This window comes from Lactuca sativa, chromosome 6 (genome assembly GCF_002870075.4).
Source record: "Lactuca sativa cultivar Salinas chromosome 6, Lsat_Salinas_v11, whole genome shotgun sequence".
NCBI classification, from domain to species: Eukaryota; Viridiplantae; Streptophyta; class Magnoliopsida; order Asterales; family Asteraceae; genus Lactuca; species Lactuca sativa.
In genome coordinates this window covers 60,119,176-60,134,868 of record NC_056628.2, presented here as the reverse complement: position 1 = coordinate 60,134,868, position 15,693 = coordinate 60,119,176, and the positions used below count along the sequence as shown (strand labels likewise).

Here is a 15,693-nt window from a genome sequence, read left to right as displayed (position 1 = left end):
TCAATTCCATGGGGATGCCATGTTAGCTCTACAAGGACAAATGTTTTTAGAAATTGTCTACATGGCATGCCATGTGGGTCTATAACCTGTTGAGCCTGTTATAACATGCCTTAGTGGTTAAATTGTGACAATTTTGAGACTTTAAGGGCTTAATTAGCATGATTTGAACTTGGGTGGCTAAATTATGATAATTTTGAAGCTTTGATGACCATTTACTTCAAAACTTTCATATATAATACATTGTTTCCAACAAAACAAAAAATTATTATTGTTTTAAATACTCAAAACATATTTAACAATGTCATTTGCTTTCATTATTTACAAATAAAATATCTAAGAGATTTATTTCTCAATTTACAAGACGTCATAATGATGGTTGTCATAGTAACCAAAGGGTCAAGTGGGACGACATACTTAGTGGTGTTATGCCACCAAAATTATACAAGTTACTAGGCAATTACCAGTGCGTTGCGCAAAAACACATATATAGTTGAAATATTTACAAATATATGTTTTTGTTTTTAAATATAACAATAACTTTGTTAAATTTGATATAATAATTTGTATACTAAGTTGATTAATATATTGATTATTTTGAATTATATGATAATATGTACATCTATTATAACTTCATAATCTCAATCGTTTGAATGACTTCTACCCACAAGTTACACATGAATAAAATTAAAGATAATATATGGTTTAATGTTATTTATACTTGTTGTTATTTTTAATTATTTTTTTAAAATTTATTTGTTTAATGTTTTAATTTCTATCATTATAATAATTTAAAATATCAAACATTATTGTTTGATTTTAAAGGTAACAATATAATAATTTATATAGAGTTATTTTTAACTATTGTTATTGTAAGCTATTTTAAGCTACTTAATTAAAAGCTCTTAATGATTATAAAACTATCTTTAGAAAATATTTTAGTTAAATTGAGATTACAATTTGGTTTTTGCATTTATCACTATAATTTAACACTTTTAACTATTAACAAAATATTCTTTGGTTATTTTAAGTGGAACTGAAATTTATATTTAAGTTGACATTGTAATGTTATATTCAAAACTTGTAGCTTTAAACTGATAATGGTTTATATATAACAACATATTAAGTCTAATAAATTATGTATAATATATTAAAAGTTAAAGACATAAATTTATAAGTAGAAGTTAATATATTATTTTAAAATTGAAATTTAGTTTATTTATGATTACATTTTTGGTTTGATATTTATTTAACCTTATTAACCAGCTTATAATCATTATTAGAAATGCACTACAGTTTATCACTTATAACTATTTACAAAATATTATCTGGGTTGTTTATAACTAAAATTTATATTTTAGTTGACCCTAATGTTATATTTATATTAATAATTTAAGTATTTTATACAAACTGTTAGAAAATTGTATCTTTAAAATGATAATTGTTACATCTAACAATATGTTAAAGCTAATGAATTAAGTATAATATGTTAAAAGTTAAAAATCATAACTTTATAATTAGAAGTAAATATATTATTTTAATATTGAAATTTAGTTTATGGAGTATATGATTACAATTCAGGTTTGATATTTATTTAACCTAATTAACCAAATTATAATTATTATTTGAAAGAAATTGAAAAGTTATGGGAGTTTCAAATGAATGTGGTGAAAGAAAAAAAAATGCATGGAAGTTTTAAATGAATGTGGTGAAAGGAAAAATGTTTCCTTTATAAGTATATAACAATATTCGAGTTCAAGAACATTGCTTGAAGACCTCCGAGACGGTGTCCCTCTTTTGAGAGGTATTAAACAATAAACTTTATAAAGGCTAAGATATGCACCAAATGATTATTCATACTATTCCCATGATATGTTGAACCAATTGGTAGTAAGTACCAATTATATACCTATATAATTTTTAGATGTCTATGAGACTCTTTAAACAAAGATAGTGTCAAGATTCAAGAATGGCATGCTTAGTCTTGTCCTTGCTTTGTGCTGAGGTTTGACCATGGCCATCTATAAATTGTCTAATTTAGAACGTTTGAACTTTTGCTTAGGCCTAACCAAAAGCCAAAAGTTTCACCTTAGGTGTAACGACCCGTCTCCGGTACGATGATTCCATAGTATTTAATTAGAAGTTTGTAAGAGGGACTCGGCGAGTTCATAGCCTGACTCGCCGAGTAGGGACGGGTTTCGAGCACGTGATAGTCGGCGACTCGGCGAGTCTGCCTGCCTGGAAGAAACCCTAAATCCCTGGGTTGCTCACTATTTAAACCACCTTATAGCCCCCAATCTCGCCTCCTTCACCCTCAGAGAGCTGTGAGAAAACCCTAATCCATCCTTGAGTGATCTAAGTATTCTTGTGTGAAATTTTGAAGGCTTGAAGAAGAAGAAGAAGATAGGAGCAAGGAGAAGAGGTGAAGAGCAAAGATCCAAGGGCAAATCAGAGTTCTTTGAGGTATTCTTTGGATTTCCTCCCCTTTTATGCTTTAAAACCCCATTAGAGCTCTTCTAGATCTAGTTTGATGCTTTTCTCAAGCCTTATGATTGTATGGATGCCCTAATAGGTCGAGATATCCTTAGATCTGTTCATTTAGGAGTTGTAGAGCCCGGATCTATTGCCTTTTTGATGATACTTTGCATGAAAACCCTAGATCTAGCCTTTATTATGCTTTTTGAGCTATTTTATCTTCATGGATGCATATGGGCACGTAAAGATAGAATCTTTACGTGCTAATCGAGTTAAGGGAGTCCAGATCTATAAGTTCTATACACTGGATTCAAGCAGAATCGAGTTTTGAGTTGTTGCATGCAAGCGACTCGACGAGTCGGAAGAACGACTCGGCGAGTTGAATCGCGAGTCCCCAATTTTCTTTTTTTAAGTGATGCCGAGTGGGACCAGTGAGTGGTAGAGTGGACTCAGCGAGTTTGAGGTCAGACTCAGTAATGGAGGGACTCGGCGAGTTGTTCATACAACTCGGCGAGTCCAAGGCAATCTTCTTAGCTTGAAGAACAACTCGTCGAGTTGTTCATACGACTCGGCGAGTCGGATGCAGATTGCCTGAAGTTTTAGATTCGAAAGTGAACTCGTCGAGTTGATGCCATACTCGACGAGTAGCAGCGAGTAGGGTTGAAAAGTGAGAATAGGGACTCGGCGAGTTGGCAGCCCAACTCGGCGAGTCAGGTCAACTGTGGGTTGACTTTGACCAGGAGAGTTGACTTTGACCAAGGGTAAAAGAGTCATTTTACCCCAGTGCAGTGATTAGCATTGATCGAGTGTGTTTATGGACTTGTAGCCGGGGAGATACCGGAGTAGCAGCAGATAGCTTCCAGAGCCATACACACAGCAGCCAGTTCACGAGGTGAGTTTCCTTCCAGTAGGAACGGGTCTACGGCCACAATGCCGGCCCATTTAGTTAGTAGCAGTTCCGAACTTCAGTCCGAAGCAGTAGTTCAGTATGTTTGATGTCTCCGTGATTCAAGCACGTTGTGTGTCATATGTTTCGGACTATGGTCCGATGCAGAATGCAATATGTGTGTTTATGTTAGTTGCTATGTGTTATGTCATGCTATGATGAGTAGTTCCGGACTTCGGTCCGATGCAGTCAGTTCCGGACTTCGGTCCGATGCAGTTAGTTCCGGACTTAGGTCCGATGCAGTCAGTTCTGGACTTCGGTCCGATGCAGTTAGTTCTGGACTTCGGTCCGATGCAGTCAGTTCCGGACTTCGGTCCGATGCAGTTAGTTCCGGACTTCGGTCCGATGCAGTGGGCAAGGCCCAGTATGTGTTTTATATGTATTGTATGGTATGTGGTAGTTTGGGGGAGCTCACTAAGCTTCGTGCTTACAGTTTCAGTTTTGGTTTCAGGTACTTCCGCAAGCAAAGGGAAGAGCTCGGGATGATGGCATCGCACACACCACAACTTCAGTTTTCATCCTGGGAGTTGATTCAGTTTCTTGATTTTGATATGTTATAGTTATGATACAGTTTTCCTCACAGTATTTTTACTATGGTTGAGATACATAGTGTGTGGTTTTATGATATGATACTCAGATTTATGGTTTTTGGTTATATTGAAAAATGAAATTTTTGGGTCGTATTTTTGGGTCGTTTCATTAGGGTGGCAGTGTGGCTAGGTCTAACAATATCTAAAATTATGCATATGAGTTGTTACAAGGATTGGATGACAAGATTTAAATTTAGAGTGTTGATAGTATTCTAAGGTCACAAAAATATGTGTTACAAATATTTTCCCCTCATACAACCCCGTTATATGATTTGTTTAAAACCAATTTTAAATAACAGTTGTTTTTATTAAAACAATTTTAAAATGAAAAATAACTAAAACCAATTTTGGATTTTACCAAAATAAACCATTAAAAAAAACTTGTTTCTATGATTTAATTTGTTTCGTAAAGAAAACATTAACCAAAATATTAAAAGGAAAAATGATTCAGGAGGGTAACAAACTGTTGATTTTGTTCACATTTGATCCTTTTTTTTTGTATGCAATATATCATCTAACTTGTTGTTTGTATTCGTCATAACCATTTTGACCGCCTATCACCTGTTATTGAAGGTTTCTGGTGTCTTTGTCCTCTCCAGAGACTCTCTAGTCAGCTTCTTCGGCGAGACTTCGGCGAAAAATAAATATTCTAGTGAGTTATTGACAAATGTTCTTGCTTTCTTCTTCTGAAGCATTCCTCATCACCTTAGGCTACCATCTTCCCATACCACCATCATCCCCTTCATTTTACCTGCACAAAATCAACAAGAAAACATCATCTGAAACCACCATTTTCCAGATATGAAAGAACAACCACGAAGAACAAATCCATATCCAAAATCAAGTTTCAAAATCCAAGATCCAAAATCGAACTTCAAGTCAAAGATCGAAATAAAAAATCGAAGAGCATTTTCCACATTGTTTCCAAATCTGAAGAATACACACGAAGAACATATTCCATATTAAAAAACGAGCTTCAAAATCAAAGATTGAAATGTAAAATCAAAGCTTCATTCATTAGACGAACAAACATCTGCCTAGAAAATCGATTTTAATTGTACTTGAAGCTCTTACCCAGAAAATCGATTTCATTTATGGAAAAAATCGATTTTATCTGTTTTCATTTATGGAAATCACGAACTCAATACTCAAGAAGATGATGAAGATGCTAATTTCTTAACCCAAGAAATGATTTTAGATGAAAAATCATCTGCCTAGAAAATCAATTTCATTTGTTCTTGAAGGTCCTACCCAAAAAATCGATATTATCTGTTTTTATTCTGGAAATTACAAGGTCAAGACTCAAGAAGACAAAAAGAAAATCGATTTAAAGGAGAAGAAAAAACCCTTTGATCTTTGAATGAGTTTAAGGGTTTTCGTTTATGGAACTCCGAACTCAAGAGCACAAGAAAAACTCAAAGCCTTTGATCTTTGTATGTATTCTTGAAGGTTGATTTTTGTATTTTGAAACTTGGTTTTTGTGGGTTTTGATTTTTTATAGATTTCTTTTTGGGTTATGATGTACTAGATCTAAAAACTGAAATGGTGTGAAAATCATAAATGAAAATCGATTTCAGTTACATATTTTTTTTTTTTCGATTTGAAGATTTGGAAAATAGAGAAGAACAATCGAGCATTGGTTTTTGTGGGTTTTGATCTTGATTTGGGGGTTTGAAATAGCCGAAAAACTCATGTTTGTCGGAGGATCGCTTGAGAAGATGAGCAGAGAGCCGCCAGAGGTGATAAAGTCGCCGTAAACCCTTCAATAGTAGGTTGCTATGGTATTTTGGAACTCCAAAAAAAAGTTTAATGGTAAATAGATCACAAAAAAACACAAATGACCAAATATGAACAAAAAGAATAGTTCATTACCCTCACGAGTCATTTTCCCATATTAAAAACATAAAAATCAAATACACAAATTATTTCATGAAAATTGTGAAATAATTTTGGTCTAAATCTAACGGGTTATTGGAAAAAATCTTTAAGAAAAAAATTTCGGGCGTCACCCACCAATGTTGGGGTGGTCGGGTGGGGTGTTGCAACCACACGCGGGCGGAGAGGGAGGTACTCATAGGTGTCTTATTCGTCTTAGGCTTGCTGATGGTGGGACAATCTATCATGATGGGCTGAGAAGCAGGTTGGACTCCCTCTCAGTGGGCTTGTGGCAGCTTTATCAATGCTATGCTAAGATTGTTGGGCCAACGTAGCCAAGCCTTTAGGCTACTGGGCCGATTGTTTTTATGCTCCATCTCCCTCTTAGTGGGCTTGTGGCAGCTTTATCAATGCTATGCTAAGATTGTTAGGCCAAGGTAGCCAAGCCTTTTAGGCTGCTAGGCCGATTGTTTTTATGCTCCATCTCCCACTGGGCTTTATATATTTGTATTGTCTCTATATACATACTTATAAAGCTAGCATTTTTTCTTGAATCTCATGCATTTGAAACCCCCTTTTTTAACTTTTTCAAACCACATTCATTTGAAACTCCCTTTTTTAACTAAATGCAACTCAAAAGTTTTCTTAATTATGATTTAACACTCAAAAGTTTTATAACTTATATTATGTTTAATTAGCATTTAGTGAAAAGTTTACTATAAAAAGACCAATCTTTTGTGTCTTTTGTGTTATATATAATCTTACATGTATGAAGGATTTGAAGATATTGTGATTTAAAAATTTTCATATAATTGAAGCATTCATGGTCCAAATATGATGATTTGAAAAAATAGGTTATGTAGCATCGATGGTAATTATAATATGATTTTTTTCTTTCAACCAAAACAAATGAATCTTTTTATATTATTTCTTTATATTCAGTTTCTCATTTAATCTTTATATGTTATTTGTGTGTATTACTCAATCTTGAATGTTTTGCTTGGAATATCTTTCTGATTCTTCTTTTTCAAGGAAAATATTTTGATTGCAGTTAGTGAAGAATTGTCATCAAGTTTTTATGGTTGAATGGTGTTAAATGAAGAAAGAAGATTCATAAAATGGATATAGTTTTTTTTTGTTTGAGCAAAGTTGACGAATGTTAGTTTTTTTTTTTGATTTAAATGTATGCATATGTAACATCTTTATATTCAACCACCTAATGCTCTTATTTATTTGATTGTAGTTTTTCTATTTTGATTATCTTTATTCTCTATTTTTTTTGTTAGGTTATCCTACACAACATATTTAAAAGACAATATTTAAAAGATAACATAATTTTGAACATTTGATATGTAATTATGATAAACTTATCATGATATGTTCTTTATATAAAAGTAACTTATCCATATTACTACTACAAGAAATACATGACATTTACGAATATATATATATATATATATATATATATATATATATATATATATATATATATATATATATATATATATATATATATTATATGTGATTTGTTTAACATGTATATGCACCTATGTACGTTATAAATTTATAATTAAATACCTTTATGTTTAATAATTGAAGGGATTAAAATGATACATCAAAACCAATTATTTAGACGAATATAATAATAATAATAATAATAATAATAATAATAATAATAAATATACATTTCAAAGTACCGCATGTCTTTGAAACTCACACTACAACTCAAGTGTTTTCTAATTTATGTATATTTATTAGTTACAACTCAAGAGTTTTTAACTTATGATTATTAATTAGTAATCACTAATAACTTTTTATTTTCCTTTCTTTTATAAGGTTGTAAGGTTTTGCTCTCTAAAAACATTAATGTATTTGAAAAGATTTGTTATTTAAATATGAAGAGTTAATATAAATGTTATAATAGATGTTTTAGTGTTTTTATGTTATTAAAAGTTATAGTATTTATTTTTCATATTTTTTATTATTCGTTGTATATATATCTTTTTTAATATAAATGTTATAATAAATATTTTTTTTTAATTTTTATGTTACTAAAAGTGGCAGTTCATATTTTTGTTCATACGTTTTGTTACCCGTTATATTATCATTCATTTGATATATATAATTTACACAATTTTAAACGGTTTATAAAATTATCAAATAATTGTATATATCACAATGACTTAAAAATAAAACTATAATGTTTAATAAAACTAATATGTTAACTATACATTTGCTTTACTACTAACATTTTATTTTAAAGTAGAAATATTAAATAATAATTTTGTAAAAATTATTAATTTAACTATATAATTTTATTCTCGCGCAACGCGCAGAAATTCACCTAGTTTGTAATAATATTACAAGAAAACTACAAGAAAATAGGACCATTAAGTACTACATTGATTTAGGCTCATAATTTGGCCAACTAACATACATCACATTTCAGATGGAAAATAATGAGAACGTTCAGACATTCAACCACAATTTAAATGTGGCAAGAACAACACATTCACAATGAAGGAGCTTCATGATACTATTTTATCAAATCATGCATGTGACTAATAACAATAATAACACTTTAATAGAAATTATAATTATAAATCGTTAATACTTTAAAGCAAAACCAAAGAATGGATCAAGAACAATCAAAATAATTTAATATTTTTTTTGGGGATGTTCAAAAAGAGTTTCAAGAATCAACATAGCAGAATAAAATATAGTTTTAAAATTTATTATCCTTAGATTTGTATCCAGCGATAGCTATAATGATGATTAATAACAACTATAGGATGTAAAAATCCATTATCGATCTATTGATATGGGAGAACATTAATCATTAATGATTACCTCTTTTAATATCCGTGTAAAACTGAAATGACTACTGCTAGACAACCAAATCATCAAATCTAATGTTCCTTATTCACTTTTTTAAAGTCATTGTCTCAACGAAACCGGAGGAAGGAGCACCTCTTTTGGGGATTTGAAGGAGGATTATTAGGTCATCTGGAGTGTAGCTCCCTCCACACGTGAGATGCTTACGTGGGGCCTCTCTTCACGCGTGAACACCGCCCCCATCCCGGTGGGTTGGGCTTTGCGTCTTCACGGAGACGAGAGAAGACGGAGGAAGTGATTGGTTCAATGCTTTTTTACCGTTAAGCACGTTGGATTTTCCTTTTAATCTATCAAATTAGAAAAAAAAAAAGGAATAAAAGGATGAACTCGTTTTACAGTAATCGGGTGAAGAAGGCGAAGAAGACAACCGGGTGGAAAATTTATATGATTTAATTCAACTTATATATTTGGTCCCTGAGATTCTGTTAATACTATTATACCCTTTTGTTTTTATTTGAATTATGTTAAACCCTTAACTATATATAATTAATTATGTTTATTTAATTTTAAAAATTAACATTATGTTTATTTGATTTTTTAATTAGTAAAATGATTACTTATGTTTATAATAATGATTTTTTATTTAATCTAATGTTTTAAAATTAAAAAAATAAAAAAATAAATATTGTTAGTGGTGACCATTTCCTATGTTGAATGGGTTGCTGGTGAAAGTGATGTGGCGTAGAGGTGACATCACTTTTCTGGTGGGTTGGTGGTGACCACTCCTCATAGCCTTATGGTTTTACATAGGGGTGGCAACCATAGTGTTTTCAGGTTGAAGGGTTGTGCGTTAATAGGTTGCAAACTATAAAAGATTAGTTCGAAGATGACTCATAAATATTTGTGTCGTCCCTTTCAACCCTAACATAAATTAGTCACAAACATGCTAATTTGTATAATTCTTTTAATTACATGGGTTTGTAGGTCAGATTCAGATTCCTTGATCAGGTTCAAGTTCATGACTCAGAACTGGGTTCATGGGTCATAGGGAAAAGTCTAAATAACATATATTTACTTAGTCCTTATTTTCTTCTTTATTTAATAAATATATACTGTATTTTTTTATTTTTTTAATCTAATAAAATAAACAGGTTCAGAAGTCAACCCATATAATTATTTACAACCCGAACACGACTCATATAATAAACGGTTAGCGGGTTGATAAATCAGAAAAGCTCAACTCAAACCTATTTATTGTTTTGTCACTAGTGTAATAAAAAATTATCACCTCTAACTTTACAGTAAGTGACCTATTTTATTTAGTGACAATGGTTTATAAATATACCATTTAATTTAATTAATAAAATAACTCTTTTATTTATTTAGTTTGTTTTTAGATAATAAATAATAAATTAATAAATAATTACTTATTTATTTATTTTATTTGGTAAATAATAATTTATTTCTTATATGTATATTAATTACTTTATTCCATTTAAATAATTTTTGTATGTACTTATAAGTTTATATATAACTAGTTTATAACCCGTGAGAACTACAATTACAAAATTAATTAAACTTTCTAAGTAAAAACTCAAAACTATTAATTAATTATTTTAAATAACTTATTAATTAAAATATATTTTTTTAGTTATATATAAAATCATTGTCGTTGATTAAAATAAATACGTAAAATTATATCATTTTTTAATTTGTATAAATTTTATTTTATTTTTATTTTAATGTTATTAATTTAATGTAATTAAAATGAGAAATCTAAAATTTGAAATTTGAAATTTGAAATGGAGAATCAATATATTAACAAGTGACATGATATTAATTGCAAGGCCTAACATGGTGACACATAACAATAGAACTAGTCTTTTATTAGTATAGGGAGAGTATAACCATATATTTTACATAAATGACTATGGAGTTGCTTATATGCATGGTTTGCTTCCGTCTTAAAGATTTCTTTACTTCTTTCGAAAATAAAAAAGCACTTAAGCTTGCTACAAGTTAATTTTGATTTTTCCCGTTGATATGGACAAGTATAGAAATAATATTTTCTAGAAGATTGAGTCATGTCAAATATAAGTTTCAGAATAACATGAGTGGTCAAATTTCAAATGATCATTTGCTTATTTTCATTGAGAATGATATGTTTCTACTAAGATTTCATAGATTGATTTTAACAAATGAAGAGTCAACCGATACAATTATAATTTTCATTTACATTATGATTTTGGGATGCACCACTTTTAATACTAAGCAAGTTTGTGCAAATACCATTTTGAATTTCCATTATGTTTGTACCATTGTATACAAATTCGATCCGATCTAGGCCATTAATTATGATTCATGACAAAAGAGAGATGGCATCAAGGAGCAACTCGTTTGCCAAGATCTTGTTTGTTGCCTCCGATGGATGAAACCCATCCCAGAAAATATATCCCGTGGCATTAGCACACGTCCCTGGTGACTTCTCATTGCATAGAAACGATGTCTCCAGCAAACCTGTACCACAACACGCCTTCCGTGCTTCAAAGAACCCTAAAAATACGAATCATTACATTACTAGCTATATGTATATACAAGATGCATGCATTAACAAATTTTACGCTTCAATCGTATACCAAAATCGTTAGGTTTCTGTATCAGGTTATAAAGAGGTTTGTAGACATTGAGCACCGCAATATTAAGGCCTGAGAGTTTGGCCTTTAGTATATTAGATGTGGCGTTGAGCTTCTTATTGAAGTATTGGGCTACCGAGTTCATCTTTGTGACACATTCATTGCAACCTTTACCAAATAGTGTAATAGATGCTGGTAGGCACCCAATTGGTGGCAATGTCGACACTCCGATCTTTCTTGCTCCTAGCCTATATAGTTCCTGAGAAATTAAAATAATTCAAGTTTCTTGAAAGTTATATATGGAATATATTTCGAAAAAGATATACACCCTTTATTGTTTGTAACCCCATAAGTGTAACAAACTATTTCAATCAATTTAAAACAACAACAAAAAAAAAGTTACGCCATACGATTTTATTAACGTAAACCAGAATTCGAGTGTTAAAAACTTTTTTTTTTTTTAAACCTGGACGAAATGGGAGTAGGCTCGTATAAGGATGTCTGAAAATTGGTAAGGTGTGTAGACTTCGTATAGGAATGGATTGACATAGTAGTTTTGGACAAAATCGCTAGTTCCAGCGCTCACAAGGTATATTGAACCTTTGATTATTGAAGTTGCATTCGATGACCCTGCAACATCCACCAGCTTTATCTGGTACTCCTTGTAATACTCAACTTGCTTGCTCAATGGAATCGTGTTCTAATTATATATCAAAAAAACTAAAATGGATTATATTCTAATTATATATCAATTTCTTACATGATGTTAAAGTCATTGTAACAAGGGAAACCTGGTCTTACATATAGCCTGGCAGTGGTCTCATAATATCCCGAGCCACCAGATGCAAAGTTTGCTCCAACTAAGAGATTCTCCCCTTTAGCTAATTCTTTGTTTAGTATTTCAGGAGGGTATTTTGGTAATCCAAGGTTCTCACCTGTACATAAAGTATGAAATATATACAATAATTGTAACATGTGATGGTGATAATTTTATCATAAAATACTTACAAGTGAAATCCAAGGCGAGTTTTCCATTACAAAACCGACCAGTGGGGAGCTGGTTCTTGAAGTCTCTACCGTATGGAGGGAAGTTTGATTGTACAACGGTTGTGAGGTGGTTATTGTTTCCGACTGTAACAATAGAGTCTCCGAATACCATGATTCCAGGAACTAATGGCTGAATGTCTCCTTTTGTATTTGATAGATGTAAAATTCCCACATATAACACAAGAAGAAAATCAACTCTCCTATATGATGTTTCACTAGTTGACATTTTGTGTTTGTATTCTCGAAAGGGAAACTAGGCAGTGCAATAATATATGTCTACGTGAGATGGAGGAAACTTGTATATAGAAAATAATGAATAGAGTAAATTGTATTTTTTAGATGGAGGAAACTTATATATAGAAGATAATGATCGAATAGAGTAAATTGTATTTTTTATCTCAAAACAAACAAATATTTTTAATGTAGACTATGCTAATTAAATGAGTTAAGAACTTTACATGATGGATACTACTACTTGTCTTAACCAACTAGCCTAGCAACAAAATACTTGTCACATAAAATTCGCATTTAGTGCCATAATTGTTTGAAAAAGAGAACGACAGTTAAAAATAAAATGCCAACTTTGCATTTCTATTTGATTTTGACAGAATGTTAGTCGACTACTTTGATTGTTAGTATTTGAAATTCCATGTATATTTGGTGGTTTGTTAAAGCATTTTCACATTGATTTGTTTGACATCAAATGTGGTTTGTTAAAGCATTTTCACATTGATTTGTTTGATATCAAATGACTTATGATATGTATTTTATAATAGTTAACTTATTTATTTAGTACTATAATTTTTCATTTAAAAAAAAAGAATTTCATATATGTCTTTACTAAACATTTAAATATCATATTCTAAACTCTAAATATGGTATTTATCCTTCTTAATTTTTTAAAATATCGAATTTACCCAAATTTATTTTTAAACATTTTTAATCAGTTTTTATAATTTTTAATCATATTAATTTATGAGAAAAAGCTAATCGGCTAAATTGCCCTTCAATATTAAAACCATACATTTGCCTACAATTCTTTTCAATGAAATAATACAGTTCCTTATATGTGTATATACAGTTCTTTTCAAAGATGAAGTGATTTTTTGGTGCAAAACATCAACTAAATAATGTTGAGAAAATCAAATAGTGGGGATATTCAATTATTCACTGATCAGAACTTCATGATGCCATTATTAATTGTATTTTGCTTAAACCTCATTGCCTTCGGTGTTGTGGGTGTATCATCTTGCTACCAGACCTCACTTTGAGTTGGAGATTTTCCCCTTCGGTTGTCGCTATGGAGTTTTGATTTCGTCCCCGACAATCAACCTCTGGACTCGGTATCGACAATTTATCTGCAACAATTGTCGGTGCCTCAAACTTTTTTCTTTCGCGATTATTCTCCGAATATGGGTAGGGTACTGATATGATAACTGTTAGGAGATATCTCGCCCTATCCTACTCCATGTTAGACAAGTCCTATGAGGTATCATTCTATCATACCATTTGGACGGGAAGACACACAATCATCTTTGGTTCTCAATCCACCTCGACGTCGGTTTACAGCCGAACCTGATTTTGATTCTCTTTCCGGATTACGAACCACGATTACATTTTCAACTCAAGACCAATGTCTAGTCATGCCCGTTCCCTTAACAAGCTACCAATTATCTTTGACACTAAAGGCGTAGATACTTCTTCTTTAGTTTTTTAAGGGGGGGGGGGGGGGGGGGGGGGGCACTATGCCTAATAATGAGTAGTGCCATAAAATGAAAATAGTTTCCATTTAAACGTTGATAAATTTATACATTTGGGGGTGGGCATTGTACAATTCTAACTCATACAAAATTCAAATTGTGAAATCAACATTGACTGGTGGTCGTAAAGGGTTGACAATAAGAACAGTTCAACATAAAATATCTGAAGAACCCATTGCAAGAGTTGAGTAGATGTAATAATCTATTATACTCTAACCATGAACAATAGTCTCCAATCAAAGCTGCAGCTTTACAACAAAAGGATCTCAATGGATTAATTAAACCACTTATCATTATTTATGCCCAAATATTTATAGCATGAAAACCATTTACTTTGACTATCTCTCGTTAGTGCAATTAACTTTGCTTATGTCATTTATGGTACAATACAAGCATGAAAAGCAGAGGATTAGAACAAAGGTACATAACACCTACTATTATCAAAGGTGTATCGATAAATCCATTTTTAAAACATCAAATAGTAGGGGTTTCAAGAAATTGACGTGAACAAATCAAACAACATCACAAACAAAATTGTAAAGAGGGAAATCAGGAGTAGGTTCGCATTTTATTTACCTGTGCGACACAACAGGGGAAGAAACATCGCATTTTATAGCTTAGGGCTTAAGGCATATGGCTTGTAAGGCTTATGACTTAGGGCTTAGAGGTTTAGAACCATTCCTATAATCCCACACCCACCCTAAGCTACTTCTACCACACACCTACTCACCCATCTACCCATTCCTAAAAGTCCACGCCCACACCGTTTCCTACACTATGGGTGTTACCATGACACTATACGCAACTACAAATTGATCCATGACCCATATGTAATCCATGGGTGTTACCATGACACTATAAGAAACTACCACATGACCCATGACCCATATGTCATCCATGGGTGTTACCATGACACTATAAGCAACTACCACATGAACCATGATCAATATGTCATCCATGGGTGTTACTATTACACTATAAGCAACTACCGCATGGACCTATGACCCAAATGTCATTCATGGGTATTACCATGACACTATAAGCAGCCCATGGCCCATATGTCATCCATGGGTGTTACCATCACACCCATGATCCATATGTCATCTATAGGTGTTACCATGACACTATAAGAAACTACAACTTGATCCATGACCCATATGTCATCCATGGGTGTTACTATGACACTATAAGCAACTACAACTTGGTCCATGACCCATATATCATCCATGGGTGTTACCATGACACTATAAGCAACTACCACATGAATCAAGACCCATATGTCATCCATGGGTGTTACCATTACACTATAAGCAACTAACACATCGACCCATGACCCATACGTCTTTTATATATAAATTTTGGTTCAAACATAGCAACATAAAGATGTATAGTTTATTATTGTTTAATTCTCGTTTATAATTTTAAATTAAAATTATGGTACTATGAACACCTCATTGCTCTTTGTTCTTTCTTGATGTTATATACCCTTTTTATCAAGCTGGAACTACTTTAAAATTTTGAATTACTAGATATTT

General features: G+C 31.8%; 1 protein-coding gene across 1 annotated transcript; it reads right to left on the bottom strand.

Moving 5' to 3' along the window:
* Window positions 1-10,911: 10,911 nt before the first annotated feature.
* On the bottom strand, window positions 10,912-12,624 carry LOC111897820 (GDSL esterase/lipase At5g22810). Its single transcript, XM_023893766.2, has 5 exons — window positions 12,360-12,624; window positions 12,153-12,286; window positions 11,818-12,051; window positions 11,355-11,610; window positions 10,912-11,271 (listed from the first exon to the last, which is right to left on the bottom strand). The coding sequence occupies exons 1-5, from the start codon at window positions 12,622-12,624 to the stop codon at window positions 11,078-11,080; spliced, it is 1,083 nt and encodes a 360-aa protein (XP_023749534.1). The 3' UTR covers window positions 10,912-11,077.
* Window positions 12,625-15,693: the final 3,069 nt, after the last annotated feature.